The 23,457-nt window shown below is 38.2% G+C and overlaps 1 protein-coding gene across 7 annotated transcripts in view; it reads right to left on the reverse strand.

The window, feature by feature from the left end:
* LOC113132020 (protocadherin-15) overlaps positions 1-23,457 on the reverse strand; it is a 169,384-nt gene that overhangs the window by 32,160 nt on the left and 113,767 nt on the right. For all 7 annotated transcript variants that reach the window (XM_026309820.1, XM_026309819.1, XM_026309818.1 and 4 more), the window contains 6 exons: positions 22,589-22,819; positions 19,780-19,896; positions 16,379-16,519; positions 15,046-15,158; positions 2,904-3,013; positions 1,651-1,791 (listed from right to left, as the gene is read on the reverse strand). In XM_026309820.1, coding sequence (XP_026165605.1) covers positions 1,651-1,791; positions 2,904-3,013; positions 15,046-15,158; positions 16,379-16,519; positions 19,780-19,896; positions 22,589-22,819 — 853 coding nt within the window. The remainder of the gene's footprint in view (positions 1-1,650; positions 1,792-2,903; positions 3,014-15,045; positions 15,159-16,378; positions 16,520-19,779; positions 19,897-22,588; positions 22,820-23,457) is intronic.

Here is a 23,457-nt window from a genome sequence, read left to right on the forward strand (position 1 = left end):
TGCACCACAATAATACAAGTCAGACAAGTGAGAAAAGAAACTATTTCTATAAACTCTGCCATAAGAGGATTCCAGCCTGTAGATGTCAAGGTATTTCATTTATGTCTGTGAGAGAGTCCTCTAGTTCACAATAATCAGATAAGTGATGCCTGTGTGTGTGCATGAAAAAGACAGAGAGAGAGAGAGAGAGAGAGAGAGAGAGAGAGAGAGAGAGAGAGAGAGAGGGAGAGGGAGAGTACTGTGTTGTAATTGCTGTCATTAGTATGTGAGAGAGAGTGTTAGAAGGAGAGAGGTGGGAGAGAGGTGGGTAAACTAGGTCATTTGTAGCTCGAATGGAACGAGAGTGAGATATGAGCCTTATTTGTTGTTAGCACTTTAACATTATAGTAAACTTTCATCAGTGAACTGTTCCTAAACAAGCCCAGTGATGACACACAGCCATCAGAGAGCACAGTCTCATGGTCGAGGGTACACTTCAAATAAAATGACTTTGGATGGTCAGACATTGTCACAAACCTTCTTTCTGACAGCTACTGTGTCTGAAAATGTGTACGTTCCAGACAATCTGACAGTCACGCTCGCCTTATGCACCAATGATCAGGTAGACAGAAAGTAAATTTGAACTTCTTTCTCAAGCTCTCTTCGGGTACTTCAATCACTTTTTGTCCAGTAAAGTAAAGGCGACTCGTTACACCCAGACTACAGAGACAAATAAAAGACAAAGAATTCTTGGCAGGAGCTCAGGGAGGCTGTGGGATACAGGCAGGAGCAGGATGTGACAGCAGGCTTTTAGCCCCATCTCTGAGTATGGCTGTTGGTGGCTGGTGCGTGGTACAATTTAGTTTCAAGCACACTGAGACCTTAAGAATGGGAACATTCACACACAAACACACACACTGAATTAACAGAAAATTTCCTGTGAATAATGTTTTGTCGCCCACCCATGTTCTGGGGTGTGTTCTGCCTAAATTAAAACTAATGGGCTATTTCTGATAGTTACAGCCATGTAATGAATGTGAGCATGCTTTTAAAGATATTTTTGGACTTACATTTTGCTTTAAAGGTAGAAATGAATCATTTTTCTATCATTACTTTTAACAAACACCATTGAAAGACATGAGTCAAATCTGGCAACATACATTACATGCTCATATTCAACTTTGTATTCCAGCAGTCTAGCAGTGAAAGTTCTACACCGAGCTAGTGACCAGCAGGTCAGTTTTAAAATCACTAGATGTTTTGTGAAACTGAACAACCAGTCTCTGGTTACAGCAAATCTGCCACCAATTAATATGAGCCTCAGAGAAAGGCATAAAGCATAGAATATGGCTTTACACAGTTTGACACCATGTGACCATGGCTTGGTTTTATTCTGTTAAGATAAGAATAAGCATGTAATAATTCAGATGTACATACAAATCTACAATGCAAAATAGCCTGACATAGCTGTGGTAAATATGAAATAAACGATAACGATAAAAAAAGGCTGCCAAGGAATTTCTATAAATGTATTTAGTCATAATCTCTCACAGTGAGGGATTATGATTAAATATAAATACAACACCTGGAATCACATGAAACATAATTTCACCCCTGATTTCCTACAACACAATCTAACCGTCACATTTACTTCTTGCTGGTGTTTCTTACTTTTAGAAGGCACACGCAGGTTGGACATGACAACCACCAGTGAGTCTGCCTGGACCCTGAGGATATAGCTGGTCACATTTTCATAATCCAGAGATTTCGCTGTGGAGATGACACCTGTCATGTTGTTCACCTTAAAATGACCTAGAAACAAACATAAACAATAAAGATATATGATTTGAGTTAGTTTGTTCCACATCTCTAGATGAATGTTTTTTAAATGCCATTTTGCAGGACTAACAATTGAATGCATATATAGTCTGAGGATAATCTTTTGGCTTAATGGCCAATTGTTCATTAAATGTAGAACTCAACAGAACCTTTGTGCACCTTTTGCTTGTAGAACCAAAAACAGTGTTGAGTTTAATTATCTACATTCCAGATCAGTTGGAAATCATCACATATGCTACAGAAAATGTTGGGAGTAGTAACAGGAAAAACTGTCAATAAGGAAATTACACAAAAACAGCATTATAAATTGTAATAGTGGCTGGTTAACATATGTATGTTAAAAGCTTTTTTGCAGTTGAGTGACTGCTGCCTTGGATCACCGATAAAGGACATACCACAGAAATACATCTGGCTGATATTTTTCTGTTTCAGTGGTCAATGGACAGACCCAAAGCACCTCAGTGGCCATGTAAAATGGTCATGCTTCACTGCACTTTAACCTTCCTTGGGAATATTACTGGGGGACTGTACGCAGAACTCTTACAGGTACATGTGAGGAAGGGGTTGCTGGCTGACAGCTTCCTGCTACACCTTTCGCACTCTCCAACCCACAGGTACGGTACATCTCCCACTTTTGGCTTGAAAACCTGAGCTATGCTTATGCCTGTCTGTTTTTCTCTCCTTCTCAGGATGTAATTATGCTCTTCCAACAAGTGTAAAAAGTCTGAAGTGGAATATATGACAAAACTATCTCCTCTACTTCTAGATAAAGACTGGACAAACGGTGTCAATAGCCGCCACATGCATCCTACTTTTTAAAATAATCTAGGATCTTTTTCCAGAATATCTGAAACTTGATTTAAGTAAAAATACATAGTTTTTACAGTTTTCTTTCTTTAATCTTATTTGTGCACATCTATAATTGTTAGAAAACTGTAGAATTTAACACTGACAGAAAAGTATCCAGAAATAAGTCAAAGCTATGACAAAAAACCTATGTGCTTCCCTCAAAACATTCACTGGTACAACAGTTTGTGAACTACAGGATTACTATGACTGCATGGTATGTGATCTGTAGTACATACCTAGTTCATTTCCTGCCACAATGGAGTAGAAGATTGTTTGATTGATAGCAGCAGCGAAAATGGTCCCCACTGGTGTGCCCAATGGAGCCAACTCACTAACTGGAGGAAACCTGGAAAGACACAGAAAACAAATCTTAACAAAAATGGTTTTAAGTCTTCAGGGATTGATGAAGCTGCCCAGCATATCCCAAGAAAGTACAGTATAAAACGGTTAATGTTTTATTACACAAACTACAATACTGTGTTTGGAACAAGTGCAGCTGTAATTAATGTCCAATGTTTCATTTAGTGAATAAAAAAGGATTGAGTACAGATTGAGTATTAATCACTATATTGTGTAAATGCTTAGTGAGTTATTGAACTTTTTATATCAGTTGGACAGAATGATCTGGTATAGTTTTCACGCATAAAGATAGGCTCTATATAATTTTTTTTTTTTTTTTAGTAAAATATTTTTTCTGCTTTTTCCTCTAAAATATTTATTGATCCAGAGTCTTGTTTTCAAGTTTGCTTTTTCAAATCTCTTTTGATAAAGGAAATAAGCTTTAAAAAAATATAAAATCTCAGCAAAACAGTTAAAGAGTTGTTCAGATTTTGCTTTTGATTTTTGTCTTTGTTCTTCCAGTAGTTTTACTGTTTAACTTTACTCCAGAGGACAATGCAGAAAATTGTTTGCTGCTATTAAATGAAAAGTAAATAATTTTCCTCTAAGGGAACAAAATGTACTTTGAGGAAAAAACATGATTTATAAACAATCCACGTTGCTTGGACTAAATCTCTCTACTTAACCAAAAAAAGTGGTTCAGATAAGAACATTTCTAAACTAACTCTGATTTTTCCATAGCTGAGATTGACTCTCAACCACGTTCACAACCTTTGAGAAGTAGAGCCTACAAGAATGAGACTTGAGATTTATGCAGCTGAGATGAGGTTTCTTTGCAGGGTAATTGGTCTCACTCCACGTGACAATGCGAGCAGCAGTGATTAAAAGGAACCTCTGTACTGAGCTGCTGCTCCTTTGTACTGAGGGCAACCAGCTGGAGGGGGTTTATAAACAACCAGATGAGAGAAGACCCCAGGACAGATGGGAAAATTTAATCTTTTACTTTCCTGACACTGCTGGGGTTTTCACAAGGACGAAGTGGAGGAAGTTGCTGGTATAACGTATGCTTGGGCTGCACTGCTGGTATGGTTGCTGCCAAAATCCTGACTAAGACAAGCTTTTAAAGAAAAAAAAAATCAGATTTATTGCTGGGACTGTGAATACATTACCTAATTGTACTTGTTCATTTGTTTATTTATTCATCATTTTAAATGAAAGTTCATTGAGCAAGTGAAAGCAACTGCCAGACACACCATTTTCTCATCAGATAAAAAATATCCTAACAAAACACTGATAGTAAATGCAACTCAAATTGTTCTCTGAACAGATTAGTGTTTTCCTCGATAAGTGAGACTTAATACATGAGACGTAATAGCTAATGACTATGCTTGACTATCAGGCATACAAGTGTGTAATCATATCCAACAGATATGATTGTCACCACTCACCACAGAAATTACAGCTGCCATAAATAGCAGGGAATCGAGTATTGGCAGTGTGTTGGTGAGGGCCTCCTTTGTTGGTTTTCAGTCAAGGTTTGACCATTATTCACAACAGCAGTAAGAATTCTGTGACAACATTGCAGAAATAATACACTATAATCTGTGACAGTCAGATTCCATTATGTCGACAGGATTCATGTTTATAACATGTTATTCAGTGTTTACATTTTTCTAGTGTGACTCACTGACCCCTCAATTCCAACAGATTTTGCTACATGAATAGTAAAATTATCCAAAAAAACCAAAACACAGTCTGCCTACATTTCCCTTTAGGGTTACGTGTTATTTTATGGAGCAGCTTCTCCTTATAGAAAAGGCGGCTTCCACGAAGAACACTGAACCAATTTCCCTTGGTAAAGATGAAAAGTAGGAAGAACTCCATGTACACAGAAAGAGAGAAGTACACTTGCTGAAAGGCTACGCAAGTGGTGAGACAATAAATGCCACCGTCTTTGCTGCTCGCTTGAGTAAAACAACACAGTTACTTTTTAGACAGGTGGCAACAACACTCACTATAGAATTTGCTCACCTCTCTCTAAGTTTCAGAGGCAAACAAAGGTGCACACTGTATGTTCTTGAAGGACACTGTGTAAAAAAGATCAGTCTATCCGTTTGGGCGACTACATTTACCGTCTCTGCAGACAAACAATCCCCAAGGACATCTCAGAAATAATTCTGGAAAATATAAGCCATTCTCCTGGACAGCGGATGATATAACATAGCATCCTGAGAGATAATATTGTTGATCCTGTGCTGCAATAAAATGAGCAAACTGCCTTTCACACAAAAAAAAAATTCAGTGTAGTTGTTGATGTGAATAATGTGTTGTTTGGATAATACTGAATAACTTCTCTAGCTGTCACTGAATAATTGCTATCTCAGAAGCAAGAAGCAACACCATGCACCACAGTGATGGGCACCAATTTATTAACATGGCTTTCACATAAGTAGATTACCTGTCTGGCTTGGGAACAGGCTGAAAAACACACAGAGGGAAGCCCTTGAACAATGTGAGCACAGCCCAAAATGTAACTTTAAATCAGTCACATAAATGCGCCATTTACTGGAACCAAGGGGGACCCAAATGTTGTCACTAAACGTATGTGACTTCATTTTTAATAGAAATTTCAGCAATATAATGTCTGTTCTTGAAATTAACAGCCCAGAATAGGGACTTTATTGGCCACATGAGATATTTTTAACACACATTAACAAACCTGTTGTTGCTAAGTGGCTGTCATTCAGGCTAACAGAGGTTTCACACACAAACTGTTGATGATACAGGTTATTGAGTACTGATACAACTGTGTATGACTGAGCCTCTGCTCAACATGGCTGGTACCTTTTGATATTACTAGTTACAGCAATGTTGCACACAATAAAAAAAATGATGGGAGTAGATTAGAGAGTAGAATTTATTAGAGTTTACTAGATTTCCTTGCTTTTGGCATCTAAACAGTTTAGTATCTAAACAGTTATGCATGGAACAATCTTTGCCAGTGCTGCTTTTGCTGATATCTCTCTAAAGTTGCTGTTTGTGAAAAAATCATTTTAGAAATCACCACAAGACCACACATATATTCTGGCATTATCCACTGGAACCCTAAAGGGGATGGACCTCATGCAAGAGCATTCTGTCCTGATTTCCACAACCTTTCTTTACTTTTTACAGTGAGGTTTGGCCATATGAGTGTTCACAGTGGGCTGCATCTTTTGGTGAAGAGCTGTGCAACCTGTGCTGACCCATCCTTAATTATTTCTTTTAAAGTTTGCTCTTTGAATGTATGAAAGGTGGTGTGGAGCTCGCACTAGGCTGCATGGTGTGATTGCCAGGGAGAAGCAGAGCTGACATGTATTCATCTCTGCCTCAAGGCTATAAAGTGCTAAGAAATGACAAGGGGCGTTGTGAATGTATATGAAGTATGTAGATTAGTACAAAGGTGTTTTCACATGTAGACAGAAATTATGACAGAAAGGTTAGACAGTAGATACCAATAGGTAGGTAGACTGATGGATGGGAGACTGAAGGACAAGCAGAAATATGTACTATAGGCTAATAAAATGTCACAGTGAATTTTAAACAACTACTTCTGATGAAGCACTCTAATATCAGATAATTAAATGGGGGGAGTTTGGAGCTGGCTGATATACTGAGATACCAGAGAAGGTAAATGAGTTGTGTATTTAAGTGTCATGTAGTAGGCGAATTCAAAGTGTTGATTATGCATAATGCAATACTGTGTACTACTGAACAGGGCCAAAGCCACTTTTCATTCCTTTCATATTTAAATGAGAAAAATCCTATCCAAAAAGAGAAAGAGACAGAGAGATAAAGAGAAGGGGAAGATGCTGACATGTCTACAGGCAACAGCAGAGAGTCCCGGTGTCAACATGAGAGAGGCTGAATGACACGCCACTGAGAAGTGTGGGCGGAACTAAGGTGTCAGCGAGCACTCTGCCCCAGGGCCAATGGCAGACTGATGCTTACAAGACAAAGCAGAGGCGTATAAACCTTATCCTGCTCCACAGGACCACTGTTACCATGTGGACTCCGCTTCTATCTCACCTTCCCTCTCGACTCATGCACCACATCACCTAGTGAACAAGCACCAATGGACACGCCTGGAGATCCAAGGAGTGACCTCACTCAGTGCAAGTCTGTGCTAAAGTCTGTTCTCCTGGAGGACATGCAGATGCAGTGCTACATGAAGGTGTTGAACAACAACAAATTCAGACATGAGTCATTTACCTCTAATGGGCTCACTAGCAAACACCACCATAATCTGCACACATGACCATAGATACAGATTGCAAATATGTTGCAGCACATTTCTGCCTGAGTGCTGATGGTTGTATTGCACTGCATATTTTGTCCAGCAATTATAAATCAACCTAATTTGATAACTATTGAGGTGGATACGTGTTTGGGAGTTTGCTTGTTAGCTGTTATGTCACGTCTGTGACAATTTTTTGTTTCTGCCTGGAAGCAAATTTGGAGAGTGAAAACAGAGAATCCTCTGACTCAAACTAAATTACACATGAGGATTACATTTCAGTTCCTCTTTCACAGGCAGACAAAAAAAAAGGGCAACTTTGTGTGAATCCAGAGCTCATGTTCTCTATTAAGAGATCAGTTCTAAATGATTTTGCATTCCTCATTATGGCTGCTGTAATACACACACACAAAAAAAAAGATCTTACAGGATTGATACAGCCCCCTCTCCACATATTGTTTTAATACCATGCAACTCTGTTTATAAAAAAATATTTCTGCAAAACGTTTGGTATCCAATTTCCTTCTCTACATTGTAGTCCATTAAAATCAAAGTTCAAGATAAAGAGTGCACCAATGCTCATTTATTGTAATGTTAGTGTACTGTGGTGTGCTATTGACTGAACCTTAAAGATTATAGGTTATGTTTGGCAAGACTGTAGACAGATGGAGAAGTGGAGGGGAAAAAAAGTAAATGGGAAACAGATAAAAAGTTATTACGAGTTCCTGAAACCACTCAAGATATTCAAAAGGTTTTGGAAAGTAGTGCAGGGTCTGACAGCTAGGGGATTACATAGCTATTTCATTGGCAACAGTCAATTCTCTACCTAGAAAATTTAAAATACATTTTCCATTGTGGGGAAACAAAAGTATGTGTCTCGAACTCAGCCACAATCTGGTATGTGTACCAGAAAGTACAGATTAAAATTGCAATCATACATCATAAAGAAGCATAAGAAGCACACGTTCGACAAGAACTCTGTGCTGCCCACTAAAGAACAAAACTACCACTGAAACACAAACATTCTATCTGTAGCACATAAGGTGACAAGAGATGGAAAAGAAAATCTGTCCTTTGTGAAAGGTTTTACTGCATTTAGTTAATTGATTTTGATGTGATTTATAGAAAGCTCTTTATATTACAGGTTTCTATTTATGAGATAATATCTTTAACAAAGAAAGGTAGTGAAAACTGTCCACAGTGAGGGCTGTGCATTATACAGAGAAACAGGGCTATTGTTTTTAAAGAGCCACACTGCTGATGAGTTTTTCAAAAGTAATTTCTGGATTAACAAAACTGCACTGTAGCAGTGGCAGAGACCTGATGGCAAATAGCTCGACTCAAAACCTCAGTACAGAAAACCAAAGCTATGTGCATGGTCAGATACACCTAAGGAAGACTTAAATTTCTTGTGTTTTCAATGACGACCTCAATTACTAATGTTCAGGAGAAAAGACATGGCAGGCACTGAAGATATGTATAATTAGATTTATGAATACACATGATGCCTAATATATGAAAAATACTGCATTTTACTACAATTTTACTTCATTTTCCTTGGATCAAATCCTTTATACTAACACAACAAAGCAAACTCTGAGGCTTTGTGCAAAACATTTTTCTAAACTAATACTACTAGCATTTTTCTTCTGAATTTCTTTTGGTATTCTTGCTCTTGAGAATGTTTTATTTTGACCTTCTCTAAAGTGTGGACTGATTGAGCTAAAAAAAAAATAAAAACACTCAATCAAAGCAACATGAAGGAGTTACTGATTGGCTGAAGGCAGAATGTGGACAGCACCCGACCCTCACACACAAACTCATAACCAGGTGTCTTGAGAAATATTCTGCTGTCTTCCATCGCCCAGTGGTTTCATTTAATATTTTCACATAATGTATACTTGATTTATGTAAATATCCACAGACATAACAAATATTGTACATTAATAAGCACTTTTTAAAATATACTTTAATATACTTAAATGTTACTACTGTATATCTTTTATTTATACCAACTACGGCTTGTTTACATTGCTACATTTATTCATCACATGCTCTAGCAAATACTCTCTCAGTTTCAAACCAAATTCAGCATTAGCAGATATGAGCAGATAATACTTATGAGCTGTTGAATTTAGCACACAATACAAAAGTGCCAACATCTCAGAAATCCAACATCTTGGACATAGGCTATGTCAATGCTTAACTGATTATTCACATTAAACTATTGTGCACTATAAAACAAGCCCTCCCTTGAGCTGCTTCTCTGATCACTTATCTTGCAACAACAGACCCAAAATTCCTTTTGTATTCACAGCAAGACATTTTTCTCAGTACCACAAAAAAGAAAGGGGCTTCAATCAAAAATATCTTCTGGAGGGCAAGATGGAAAACATTAACAAAGCTGGAGAATCAACATTTACTGTGCAGCCAGACACTGTGTGCCAGCTTAACCATGTCAGTCCACAGGACATCACTTCACATAACATTCACTGGGTCATTTAGCACACAATAGGAGGTCTGGCCAGCGAATGTTTTGGACACTGGTGGATAAATGTACTGTCCAAATTGGGCCAATCATTGAGGTTCAATGCCTGAACATTTTACTGTCAAATTACTAGTTCTGCCCAAAATATCCATTCCACCACACAAACACCTGGAAGCCTGGTGGATGGATAAAAAAGATGGATAAAATACAACACTTCCAAGTACCTGCTTGGGTGTATCACAGCTTTCAGAAAAATCCTAATTTCCATTTGTAATTACGACAAGGAGAAAATTTGTAATCACGACAACTCAACGATGAAAGTGATGTTAGGGGTAAAATTAAAAAGTTGGGGGAGGCACAACTCACCTTACATGCCTATTTAGGTATTTAGGTAATAGGTGATGTTCACAGTCATGTCACACATTGCTTCATATGTCACAAAAGATTAGTAAAAACAAATATTGTAGGTTAAATTACACAATTTACAGTTCATGTTAACCCTTAGTTCCCTTCCCACACTTGTGTGCACAATATAACTGCCAGACATGTTTATATATGTTCATTTTTATGTGACTCAGTTATCCAAGTGTGTTAAGTCAGAACGAGGGAAATTATAGAGGAAAAAGAACTTGCATGTCAGAAAAATTAAGCTATGGTAAGAGCGGGGATGTCAAACATACAGTAAGAAGAGCACTTTCATTTGTAGCAAAGCTTATATAACATCTCACGCAATAATGTTATGCTTCATCGTCACTCTCAGTAACATAGGATGATGTGACAGCTGACCCTTCTAGCTAGAAATAACTCAACAAACACGCCAGAAATTCAAATCCGAACAAAATAATTATTTAGCACCATGCGCTGGTTTGGACACTTCATAATTATACATATTGTTTCTAGTTACTAATATTTATCTGAAAAGTTACTGTGTGCGTTTAATGATAATGATGCAAATACTGCATCTCACTCCTGGCTTTCAGCATCAACCTTTGGCTAACATTCGTGATGTGTGCAATGAGTGTGACGTTGTTTTTTGCCATTTGTTAGACATCCAAGTGATACCTGCCTACTTAGCTGAGACAAGTGAAAGGTCAGTGCACTCCTGGTGCTTAAAGGTTGAAGTCTCAGAGCAGCAGATTCAACCGTGTGTCTGAAAATCAATCATGTCCTTTAGACATATAAAAGAGCGCCACAACTTATAGCTGTGATGGAGCTGAAGAAGTAAGAAAGACAAGCAGGAGAAAATGATAGATAGATGGATACAAACCTAGAAATAGAGATGTTTAAAGTTGCTTTAGCTTTGCAGGTTTTGTGTGAGAATGTTGTGTAGTAGAGCACAATGGAGGGTTTACATCTAAGCCTTTATATGTCTGGCAATGAGCATAAATAAGACAGTTGTGAACTCCTCTATTACTTGTATACACGTTTGGCAAAACAACAGTTATAGGAAGGCTGCCAATGAATGTGCTCTAATGTATGCTATGAAAGCATGTCATCTGCCTACTTATGCAAGAATTATAGCCTTGCCTAAATTAGAATGTGACATGGATGGATTTGTTCTCTCTAAAAAAAAAATATAAATTCAGTTTTTATCAAGATGTGAGAAGCAGTTGATGGAGGGCACAGAAGTGGAGTTGTCTTCTGTTTAATTCTTAGACAATGAGCAATAATAGTTTTGTGGACTATTGGAATTGTATTGTGGAATTATTTTCATCTCTAATGTGATAAATAATTGACTGCTTTTTGATTAGTGGCTAACAGTCAGTGTGGCTAGTATTTCAAACTGCAGAATATCTATCTACTTTATGTGTACTGGTACTGGTACTGAGCAGCCATTTGTGAGTTGAACCCCTGAGAACATTAAATCAATGGTCACTTTGGTCACACACCTGCAGGAAAGTGTATACAGGGAGTCTATATGGTCTATAAACCTCAAAAAGGGATGCACTGGATAATATCCTTCATGTTGAGCTTTTACCCCTGACATTCATATAATAGCCTAAAATGCCTAAATTAGAAAAATGAAAAATCTCTAAAGGCTCAGGAATGTTCTGGAAATATGTATGTGCAATTATGCTTGGAACATCAATGTGTACACGGTAATTATAGCATAATGTCACTGTGTAATTAGTGGGGCAGCAAGCATAAATAGTGAGACGTTCATTGTAGTTTAATATGGTAACAGTATAAGTAAGAGCAGTGCTCAATAATGGGTTGGAGTGCTTGTCTCAGGATTGCCAGACTGCATATTAATGTGACAGGGATGGCACAACATCTGCTGTCTGCAACTCCAGTGCATTGTTGTAAAGGGAATAAAAAGTGATGTGACATTTCACACCCAAATTATATTCTCCTCGATCAATAAAAAGGCCAAGTATGGAAATATGTTGCTGAGGTAACAGGTATCATAAATGTACATCAAGATTGGTGCATACAGACAATGCAAACATATACCTTCTAACAAAAATATACTATTCAAAAAAGCAAAAGCATTTAGCTAGAGTCAAACATACACCAATCAAATGACGACTTTATAAGGAAAAAGACACAAATCCAAGTGTGAGCCCAGATAAGTAGAACTTTAACCCCTCATTCAGAAGAAAATTAAGGGCAACTGACTGTACAGTGAGAAGAGAAGCAAAGGGACTACAAGGCAGGAACTGAACTGACAGAGAGGGATAGAGGCTAAGAGGAAAACACAGGGGATGTGTGTGTTAGGGGGATGAACAGAGAAGGATAAGGAGAGCAAAATGACATATTCAGAAGCGGGAAGGCAAAAGCCTCATGTGATTTACAAATAGACTATATTTAGAAGAGGAACTATGTTGTGGGAATACTGCTCTGACCACAGGTTTGCAACATCAGCCACGAGACGTATCCACAGTACAAGTGGATATATCAGATAGCAGCTTACCCCTCCACATCTCCAATTACACACACATGGGACATAGATATTCATTCCCTTCTCATGTAACCAGCAACTTCCCCTGTAGGTTATGTTCATGATGTTCATGCGTGATTATTAGCTATAATAAATTCCAGACTTTTATATAATATAAAAAAGAAAAAGGAATTGCCAATAAATGAACAAAAGTGGCTTTGAGTGAGTTTTGATGTTTAGTTGGCAGGGCTGTGTATACAGTAGACTTCTATGACTCAACTATACTGTCTGCTTTGGCCTAGAGACCTAAAACTGTAAGCTCTGAGCCTTAAAGCTGTGTAAAGCTGCAGAGTTGGGTGATCATTTTCTGTAGGTTCAGCTCTGAGCAACCTTTTCATGTTATCATTTAGATTTTATCATTTTCTTTGGTATTAATACCAACAAAAACAAACAATGCAGATTTAAAAATTCTTTCTAATTGGTTGATCCAAACAAATGTGATTTGTATTGCCACAAAACGCACACTGTTTTGCTTAAACCTTCTGAAACAGAAGTGGCAACATACTGCCACAGTAGCAACTACAGTATAAGCCATTTATTTTAGCCAACAATGACTGGGAGCCCCTAATTTCTCTCAGACAGATGGAGGGGACAAACCATAAAGCAGGAGCTGAAATCATTAAGTCAGCCAAAACCCTGCAGAGTTGTTTTAATTGTGTGCTCAGGAGCTGTAGGCATAGCTTACCTGATTGCTGCTATAACTAACTGTCTTCCCATAGACAGACGAGATCTTCTGCGGACGTTTAGAGAGTGATTTCTGTTCAGGAGCTTCCTCAGGGAGAGGATGATGGGGAGAGATAGAGAGGTGAGGAATGAAGAGACAGTTCATCGTAGGGCGAGCAGATTGGATGCTCTCAGCTAGAGAGAACCTTGTCCAGCAGGAGAGACTTAAGCATCTGGCTTATGTTTCCAAGGCTCATAATTTAAAGCAGGTCTGCCACTGTGTATTGTTAGTATTGGCAATGTGACACCCTAGAGAGGCCTGTTCCTGGGGTCCTGACCTTCCATGTGTGTCAGACAAAGCGCTAATTTAAAGAATTAATCAATGGCCATCATTGGTTGTGTATAAGTAATAGAATAAGGTCAACAAATAGAGAGAATAAACACACACACAGACATGCACGCACACGCACACGCACACACACACAAAAAGTGGATTATAAAACATAAAGAAAGACTGTATTCAGTACACACACACACTTATATTATACTCACTTACTGCATGACAGCATGCATGCATACAGACACACACTCAACCAGGAATAAATTGACAAAAATCACTAAGATGGGAGGAAATACACACCTGTGAACAAAGGCAAATACACCTCAACTGATATGCTGACAGGTTGGGCAGGACTTACATTCCCTGTCTTATGCATAAAGGCATATCAGATTCTGTTAAAGGAGATAGTCTGCCAAGACTCCCTCTTTTGACTGACATACAAGCTAGTAAATCAATCCACTTAAAAAAAGCTTGACTTTAACCTCCCAGAGACTGCATAGTGCCAAGCAACTTTGCCACCAGACCTTAAGAGCTTCACAGTCTGGTGAGAATCTCCTAAACACTGCAGACCTGCACTCGAGCACAACATAACTGTTAGTCCTGATATGCACTCATCGAAACAGCTTCAGATGGACTGTTAATAATCCATGTTGATTTTAATATATAAATAACTTCTTGGCCTCCTGAATTACAGTAATATCAGTACAGACAATCATACGTAGCACTCAGTCAGTTCAGAACATAGTATATTATGTTTCCACATCCTGCATCTCTTTCTGCCATTTAAATAGTCTAAACATTTAATCTTTTCAAAAGAGACACTCCATAAAATCAGAAGGAAAACCACCTCAGAGAACAACAAACATGGTTTACAGCAGAGATGATCTTTAGCATCTACCCTCCAACTTGAACACATACACTCAAATCAGTCAAGCATGGAAAAGAAAGCATGGCAAGGATGGAGGCAAAAAAAACCTTTAAGGCCACTTTACTAAATATTGACCATTAGGGCATAGTAATGTGCAGATAGCCGTCACTATACCAAATTATAAATGCGTGAAGAATAGTTCCTTCACGGCCATTTGTGTTAGTTCAATGGTAGAATATTTTTACCCAATGATAAAATATTGAATAGAGAGAAGTATAGAGAAGCTGAATGAAAGATGTGACCACAGATGTAAATGTGTCAAAGAGGTCTCAAGATACCGTGTCCACGTCTTCAATTCTTTTTCACAGTCTCTCCCTGTCTGGCACTATAGTCTGGGCTGTGCTTTGATGTGTGAATTTACAGGTAGAGGCAGCTGCATCAACAGTATGTCAAAGAGACTTACCTGTACTCTTCCTCTGTGAAGATTGGGATACGAGAAGGCTGAAGAACAGTGATCTCCACCAAAGTACTGTTTGACTTCACAGGTTCCCCATCATCATAGGCTATCACAAACAACTACAGTGGGCAAGATAGAATATACATAAACAACATATACATACACATGCAAATGCAAATACAATACTATAACACTTCCTCTTTTTAACCATGCTACTATTCACTACACAAATATTTCTTATACTGATGTTGCCATGCATTTTTGCAGACATGTTTGGCATTCTAATTAAGACAGACTGCAAAAACAGGATCTGGCGAGAAGCCCACAAAGCTTCCAGAGTGAGTATGAATGTATTGATCTACATTCATAGACTGTGAAGAATGAGGCCCAGGGGAAACAGGAGGAGGGGGCAGCAGAGAGGGGAAGATAGGCAGAAAGAGAATAAACACAGATGAATGTTTAAAGAAACAAAGACAGGAGAAGGAAAAAAAAGAAGCAAGAGGCTAGGGGTAGACAGGCAAGTCATTAGGACCTAAAATTTTGCAGCACATGCTTCAGTAACAACTATAGACATGGTGATGCAAGATCACCTTAAGTTGGTACAAATTACTTTTAATTTACAGTATAAGGAAACACATTATGACTGGTCATAAACAATGAAGAAAAGACAAGTCAGGAAACATTGTCAGATAATTCTCAGAAAGGCAGTAAACATCAGCAAGAAGAAGAAGCAGTAGAAGTAGTAGAAATGCACTGTAGATGGTAAAAAGTTTATTTGTAATATAGGATGTGACTTTCTTTGATTATTACCAATAATTATACCAACATTTCTTTATCATAATTTTTATCTCTGTTAAGTAACAACAAATAAAAGAGGCTAACTTAGAAAAAGTATATGGAAATTTCATGTCTAGTAGATGACTTACTGACAAATCTAATGAGGTGGTGTCAAAATTTCATGAAAAATTATCGTTGATTCAATAAAAAGAAAGAAGGGAGCTATATTTTCGCTCTCACGTCGTTGCACTGCATGTCAAACTACTGATTTCTGTCCACTGCTGACTGAGTTAAGCTAAATAGTTCCAATGAGGTACATAATTACACTCAAAAGAAGCAGAAAAATAAAGTTTTAGCATTTAGACTTGATTTAGACACATGGGAGACACAAACTGCAATTCTTATATATTTCACTCAACCCCAGTAACCATTCAGTTTAAATTCTCCTGGATTGTCTCTGACTGAGTATCAGCATGACACTAATATCTTGTAAGTGTCACACTGATATTACAAGCAGCAGCAGCGTATCACCACTATCATAATCACATTCACTGCCACTCACCTTAAAGGTGACACTGGGCTCTTCATTGAGGTTGACTTTGGTAATAATTCTTCCAGTTTTCTCTTCCACATCAAAGATGCTACCACTGTACGGTGACCTGTTCTGGTCCACTCTGTAGCGAACAAAACTGGCTGGAGTACCCTGGAGGAAGGAGAAACAGAAACCATATCTATTTAATAATAATCCATTTATCTCTTTTACCTATTCATTTGGTATTATAAAATGTATTGAAGCCATAAAGGTAGAGCAATACCTTTATACTGTATGCAACCTGAAAAAACACCCTAAGGTCTCATATTATATTCTTATCCAATTTAACAACTCTTAGCTTGTCATAGCCCTCAGTCTATTCCTCATCAGACAGCTTAATACAAGCTTACTGTTATTCATTGATCCAGACCTCTCTCCTTTCATTTGGAATAAAAAAAAACTTCTCCATTAACCTCATCCCTCTAGTCATCAGAGTAACATACTGAGATTCATTAGTGAGAGCCTGGACTTTATAACGACCCTTTGATTAACATTAATCACGGTTCCTGATTACTAATCATCTCCATAGCTTATCTTATTCCATTTTCATCCCTTTGGACCACAAATTCAGTCTGATTTTTAAAAAGGTTTTTGAAGCACTGCTCCCGTCCCTGAACTGATCTTGCTCCCCAGTGATGGGGTAAAACCTGGGTCTAGAGACAGGTAAATCCTATAGTAACAGTGAATCCCTTGGGAGACTCAAACAAACATCTCTCTAAGAGGTTACAAAACTAGCTGAATGAATTCACTAAAGGGATTCTCAAAAAAAACAAAAAAACAGTCTCATCTCTAAAAGCTCTTTAAATTGTTTTTATGTAATGGGAAAAAATGTCAGGAAAAAAACAAACAAAAAAAAACTCCAAAGATGCATCTGATACAGCGACTTCAATAGCAAGTCCTCTGCAGTGATGGAAGGAGGGATGGGTAAAAAGTGCTTTGCTCAAGGCTTAGAAACAGCAGCCAGCCTGTAGTTCATGTTCTTCCCACTTGTATCATTAGTCTGCCCTTCAAAACCCATATGTCTAACTTAGCCCTAGAATATCATCATACAAAGGTCAACCAATAAAAGAGGTTCACTGGGAAATAAAAGAGTTTTCCCTTATTTTAACAAAGCACATTTTAAAACTACACAGTATCTTATTTTTTCCCATCATGCAGCACAATTTCAAAGTAACTGCTCACAGCGGCTCAGACAATTCGTTTAAAAACGGGAACTGAATGTACTGTAGTTACAAACATTTTCAGCTTGACAACACCCTTTCCTCTCTGGACTTTAATTTTGCTTATTTTTTATGAGAACAAAATCTTCTTAATATAAAGCAGCTACTTTACGAATGGATTTGAATGAAGATAAGCTCAGAAATGCTGGGAAGCACAGAATGATGCTTCAGAAACATACAACACAACAGCAAACACATTACACACATTACTATGACTCGATTTCATAGTTTTGTAAATAGGAATGATTTTGAATTTGATTAGCATGGGATCTAAAAGAGTAAGCAGAAAAAGAATAAATGTTCTCTGCCTTGATAAACAACACCACAGCAGAAAAAAAAAACCTTTCATTTTCAGTCAAATAATAGATCTAAATCTGAGCAGAAGAGTAAAGCCTCGTACTGGAACATTTGTCTCCATGGTGATCTCCTCTCTTATTGAGACTAATGTTAACACTGACATTACGGGTTGAGTGGCACTGTCAAAAACTCTGTACTTTTATAAAAACCATTAGTATCCCTTCTTCCAAGGTACAGGTGGATGGATATTAAAACTTCTTTCCATAATGTAAAAAAAGAACACAAGGAGGAATGGTGTAACCTTCAGACATAAATATGAATGTGTCATACTAAGACTACAAGCCACAGTGAGTCTATTCCTCTTTGTGTGTGCTGATTTTTATGTGCCTGTGTAATAGACAGCAATGTGTGCACACATCTGAGTGTGTGTTTAACAAGCACTAGACTAACTCTCCTTTTCACTAAAAGGTGTCTATGACAGGCATCCTGTCAATAAAAGGCTCTGAGCTCCCAAATCCAAGTCAATAAGAAACTGGGTTAGGAGACTCCTGTTAGGAAGCTTAATCCCTTTCCTGAGTCAGTCCCACTGCCACTAACATAATGATGGCTTCCAACCTATTATTTGTGCTTTAGCAGTTCTAGATATTTTCTGCTGTACAAGATTTTATCTATAATAACAGAGTAGAAAGGCTATGGAAAAATAGAACAAAGTTTACATTAAAAATGATTTTTAGAGCTGTTCAGACAGTGAGATGCAGAGCACAGGAGGAGGGACAGTAGCATTGCGGTGCTCTGGAGATGTTCTACCACCCACATCTGGGACTGACAGGCATCCATATCCCTTGTGGTTGAAGTGGTGCAGAGAGTACACAAGCTCACCCAAGTGAGATCCCACTGGCAGGAGGGCCACTAATACCAAATATCAAGTCCAGCCATATAGAGCTGAAAAACACATTCAGAGCTGGAAGCTATTAGGGCAAGGCAGGGAGGTCACTGGGGGACTCTTATCTTTTTCCACTTTTAAAACTAAATAATAACAAAAACTCTCTGTGTGTTATAAGAAAAAAATGCTGGTTTAGTGAAGTCTCTATAGAAAAAAACTGTATTACAACTATAAAGAAAAAGAATGGGAGCAAGAAGCCTGCTGACTCACCAAGTGCAATAAAATATTCAGGTGCATTGCACTGCCAGTAAAAGAAATTCAGCTGAGGTGAATGACATGGAACCATCTAATATAAGAGTTGTCCATTCCTAAATATACATGTTAAACTACTGACAGACTGGAACCAAGCTACTACCCTCCAAAATGTCATTTGTTGATCCTGATTGTCTTCTTTTAGTTTTATGATTTCTAGTTTCAACAAGCTGTCACAGTTTCTCTTCTGAATTGTGTAATTTTGTTCTGTGCTTCACAAATTCTTAAAAAAAAAAAAAATCTTCACAGCCCCATCTCAGGAGAACCTGCTCAGACGTAGTGAGGTAAAGGATTCAGAGGAAACATGACACTGTCTGAAGCAACTGGTAGATGAGTCATACAAGTAAGGATGCTAAACAAAAACCACCTCACAATTGTAACTACTGGAGCAGAATGAAAATATAGACAGCACTGTAGCTCTAATGAGAGCACAGCAGTCTCAAAGTCATCTTTAAAATGCATTGTAGTAAATTGGCTGATGTTCTGAGAGCAATGTAGTGAGAAGGTTAAAATCAATGAGCAAGGTTTTCAGTTCTGTTACCTTACCACAGATGGAGTCAACATGCTTCATGTGGTTTGAAATTTAATAGCCATGACGTATACATCGTATATTGTGAGCATAAATCTGAAGTGTGACATTTGTACTTGTTTATACTCACTGGTGGGTCTTTGTCTGCAGCAAAAACGGTTGTGATGACTGTTCCCTTCTCTGCATTGGGTGCCACCATGCCCTTATACAGGTCTTGGCTGAAGATGGGGGAGAAATCATTCATGTCCTAAAAACAGAAAGCAATAATAAATAAGTTTATCAATTAGCCACTGGTTAATATTTGACACAATTTAAAGCATTGTTTTGTCAGCGCAAACCAATTTGTTAATGTATTATACTACTGAAATACTTTTGGTGATGCTAAAACATTAATACTGTGGGAGCGCATGTTTTGCAGCTGCTGATTTGTTTGTTTTCACTTAACATGTTCAGCGAGTTTATTTTGCATTCAGGAAAATAGTCCCATAGTCAGTGTATCATCATGTTCCCTCCTTTGTCCTTGCACTTTAAAAACTGCATCTGAGCTGTTATCACACATATACGAACAGTAGCTATATACTGTATGTATCAGGTAAAAATAACACCCACTGAAAGTGAGAACAGTACTGTGGCTGGCTGAACTGAACTAACAACTACATTTTGTGTTTTCCTATTTTTTCCCCAGACCATGTGTCAGTGCGTTGATAATTACCAACAACATTTAATTAAACTGTAACAAAATGGCAGTTGTGAAATGTTTTATATTTAATAGATATTTGCATGTGTGTGGTTCTTTTTTTAGTGATAAAAAAAAAACACATTCTAATCGAGTATCTGTTGGTAGATAGATGGGTTTTTTGTCACTGACAAATAAAAGCTAATTGCAGTTCATAGTGTTAAAGTGCTTGGATGGTTACAAACAACTTGCATTTGATAATATTTAAATCTCTCAGGAAATAACAGCCTGCACGGCGTGTGCAGCCATTTGTTGGGTTTTCAGAGTGGTTTTGCTGGCTGGACCTTTGGAAAACTGGTATTTTATGTCATTTCTTTAACCAAACAATATTCATACCAACATAAAGAAACACACGAAGGCAACATCAAGAATCTTGAGAATAGCATAACCCAATGACAGGGCTGACAGGCTATCATAAAAATACACACATGAAAAATGCATTCTACCACATTAACAAGGCTCATCTGAAGTGCTGTGTGAATTCCGCTTTCTTAAGTTTTTTCTTTACATTAAACCCCTTTTAGGTGATGAAACGGTTTTGTTGGTATTCTGTGATTAATGGCTCCCTGAAACGTGAGAGAATTTTCTGCGTTAAACCACCTTCTCACTGTAAATAACGTACAGCAGGGCTCCACCATATTGTGTGGCTGCAAAGAAATGAAATCTTACCTGTGCATCCCTTGCATTCTTGTATGAGGATAAAATCTCAGCAAGACACATATCTCTCGGGAATGACTAGTTGTGTAGTATAACTGCTAGTACCTGATCTTCCGTTCCCTTGACTTTTCCCTTTACTTTCCACTGTTTTGACTGCAGTGGGCAACAGTATGTGTTCTATAAACTCTGCAGTGGAGGGCAGCCTCCCTTTGATCTGAACACAGGTTTAGTGCTTCCTAGCAGAAAATCTATGATCCAGCTCTTGCTTTGAACAACAAAGCTTGATCCTTGTGTTGCAAGTGTTCACAATGAAGCTGTGAACAAGATGCATGCACAGACACACTTATGATTGCTTAAAATATGCATGTGCAACGTGAGTATGCACACAGTATTGTATCTTCATTCATGCACACACACATTCACCTACCCACAGACAAACAGGATTATCTGTTGTACATTTGTGATGCGTAGCAAGAGAAAAAAAAAAGTTTGACACTCATTTTCGAACAGCAAGACGTGCAGGACGCTCAGTCCATTGCCACCAGGCATCCAGCAGAAGAGAAAACAACAAAACTGTACAAAGGGAACTCAAACACAAGCAACTTCAAATAACCCTCTGAAGGTAATATATAAGGAAGGAAGTGGAATCAGCTCCATCTCTACTCCCACAGAAGCCTGAATGAATCTTTGAGGCTCATTCTAATTCATGTCTGCCATTTCAAATAGCAGACACTGGTTTGATATCGCTGGTTGTGCAATGACTTATCCTATCAAACACCACTCCTGGGTGACAGCACTGCAACAAAGCTCACCCTTATAGGAGGACAGGCTCTCTCTACAGGTTGGCAGACCATGCAGTAAAGCCTGCTTGAAAAAGTGTAGACGCTTTCTCCCATTCAGTGTAACATACAGAGCTTAATTCTGCAGACTTTGTGACTGTGGGTGGACTGAATTCATATGCAGAGATAAATGGGCATGAACACATTTGGAAACACAGAATACTCACAGAGTGAACACATATATCCATTAACACTCATGCATACACACATCAATAGTATCACAACACAAGGCATCTAATCCTTTCATTGGGATTCAGCTGTTAATCTTGTGAAAGGTTGGAAGGGAACACAAGCTCCTGAAAAACCTGACATAATTGCTGTCACAAAGCTAATGAGTCATTCAGATCTGGAATGGCACTCTGTGCAAGGCAGAAACACCTATCCATCAATTCTCTTTGTCCTGGTGATGCTGTGAGTACAAGGAACGAGAAGTCAAAAATACCTTTTACAAAGGAAATTCATTCAGCTTTTGTGCTGAATGGCATGACACTGAATCACAATAGCAGCCCAGGTGCATTATTCTACAATATGTCCCCCAACCCCTTTTGAACTATGGCTTATGTGAACTAGAGCTACTGGAAAACTCTGCTAATGAGTCACTACATATTCACTGTCAGTGCTACAGATCTTGAGGGACAATGAGGATAGATGGAAGGAGAACAGATCATTGGAAGGCTGTGGTGGATTCACTATCTCAGGGCTCTTACCGTGATGCGGACCGTGACGGTAGCTTGCCCTGGAGGCATGACCCCTCCTTGGTCAACAGCTTCCACTTGGAAAGTGTAAGAGGTCCCCATGCCCATAGCTGCCAGGTTCTCAAAGTCCAGGGTCTGTAGCACAGCTAACTCCCCTGTGATAGCATTCAGAGAGAACAGCTGCTTGGCCGATTCTGTCTTGATCCGATAAGTGACATTGGAGATGAGGTCTGCGTCCGTAGCCTGTGAGGGGGAGGAGTGGGATGTTTAGGCAAAAAATGATAGTATAACGACAACAATGCAGAATGGAATGGGAGCAGAGAGCTAAAGAGCCACAAACATTTATAAAATTAGGACTTTATAAACAGACATAAGGAGGTGGGCATAAACTGTGGCCAATAAATATTCATGTCTCTACTTTAATTTTGCACTTTAATGCTGCATGGGTTACTTGACTCAATCATTAATAGGTTCTGATTAAATTATACCACTAAAGTAAGCTAATTGTGTCCCCTTTGCATGAAATCAAATCTCCTAAAGGAGATATAATTTGCAATGGTTACTATATCTTTATATATATATCTATATATATATGTATATGTGTGTGTGTGTGTGTGTGTGTGTATAAAAATGTATATATAGAATGTATATATAGAGATAGATGATGCCAATCCATTGAGTAAACTAATTTCACCAAATAACTGATGCCTTCTGCTGTTGCTAAAGAAAGAGAAGAGTCGCCAAAGTCCATAGATTTCATTCTCTGGGGACCAATGAAGTAAATGAAGTATAGTACATCACTCCGGACCGAAGAGCTGGATTGACCAACCGAGTTAAATACATTCAACTCTAAGCAGTAGATTTCAATCTACTCATCGTAG

The sequence above is a fragment of the Mastacembelus armatus genome, chromosome 15 (genome assembly GCF_900324485.2).
Source record: "Mastacembelus armatus chromosome 15, fMasArm1.2, whole genome shotgun sequence".
NCBI lineage: Eukaryota > Metazoa > Chordata > Actinopteri > Synbranchiformes > Mastacembelidae > Mastacembelus > Mastacembelus armatus.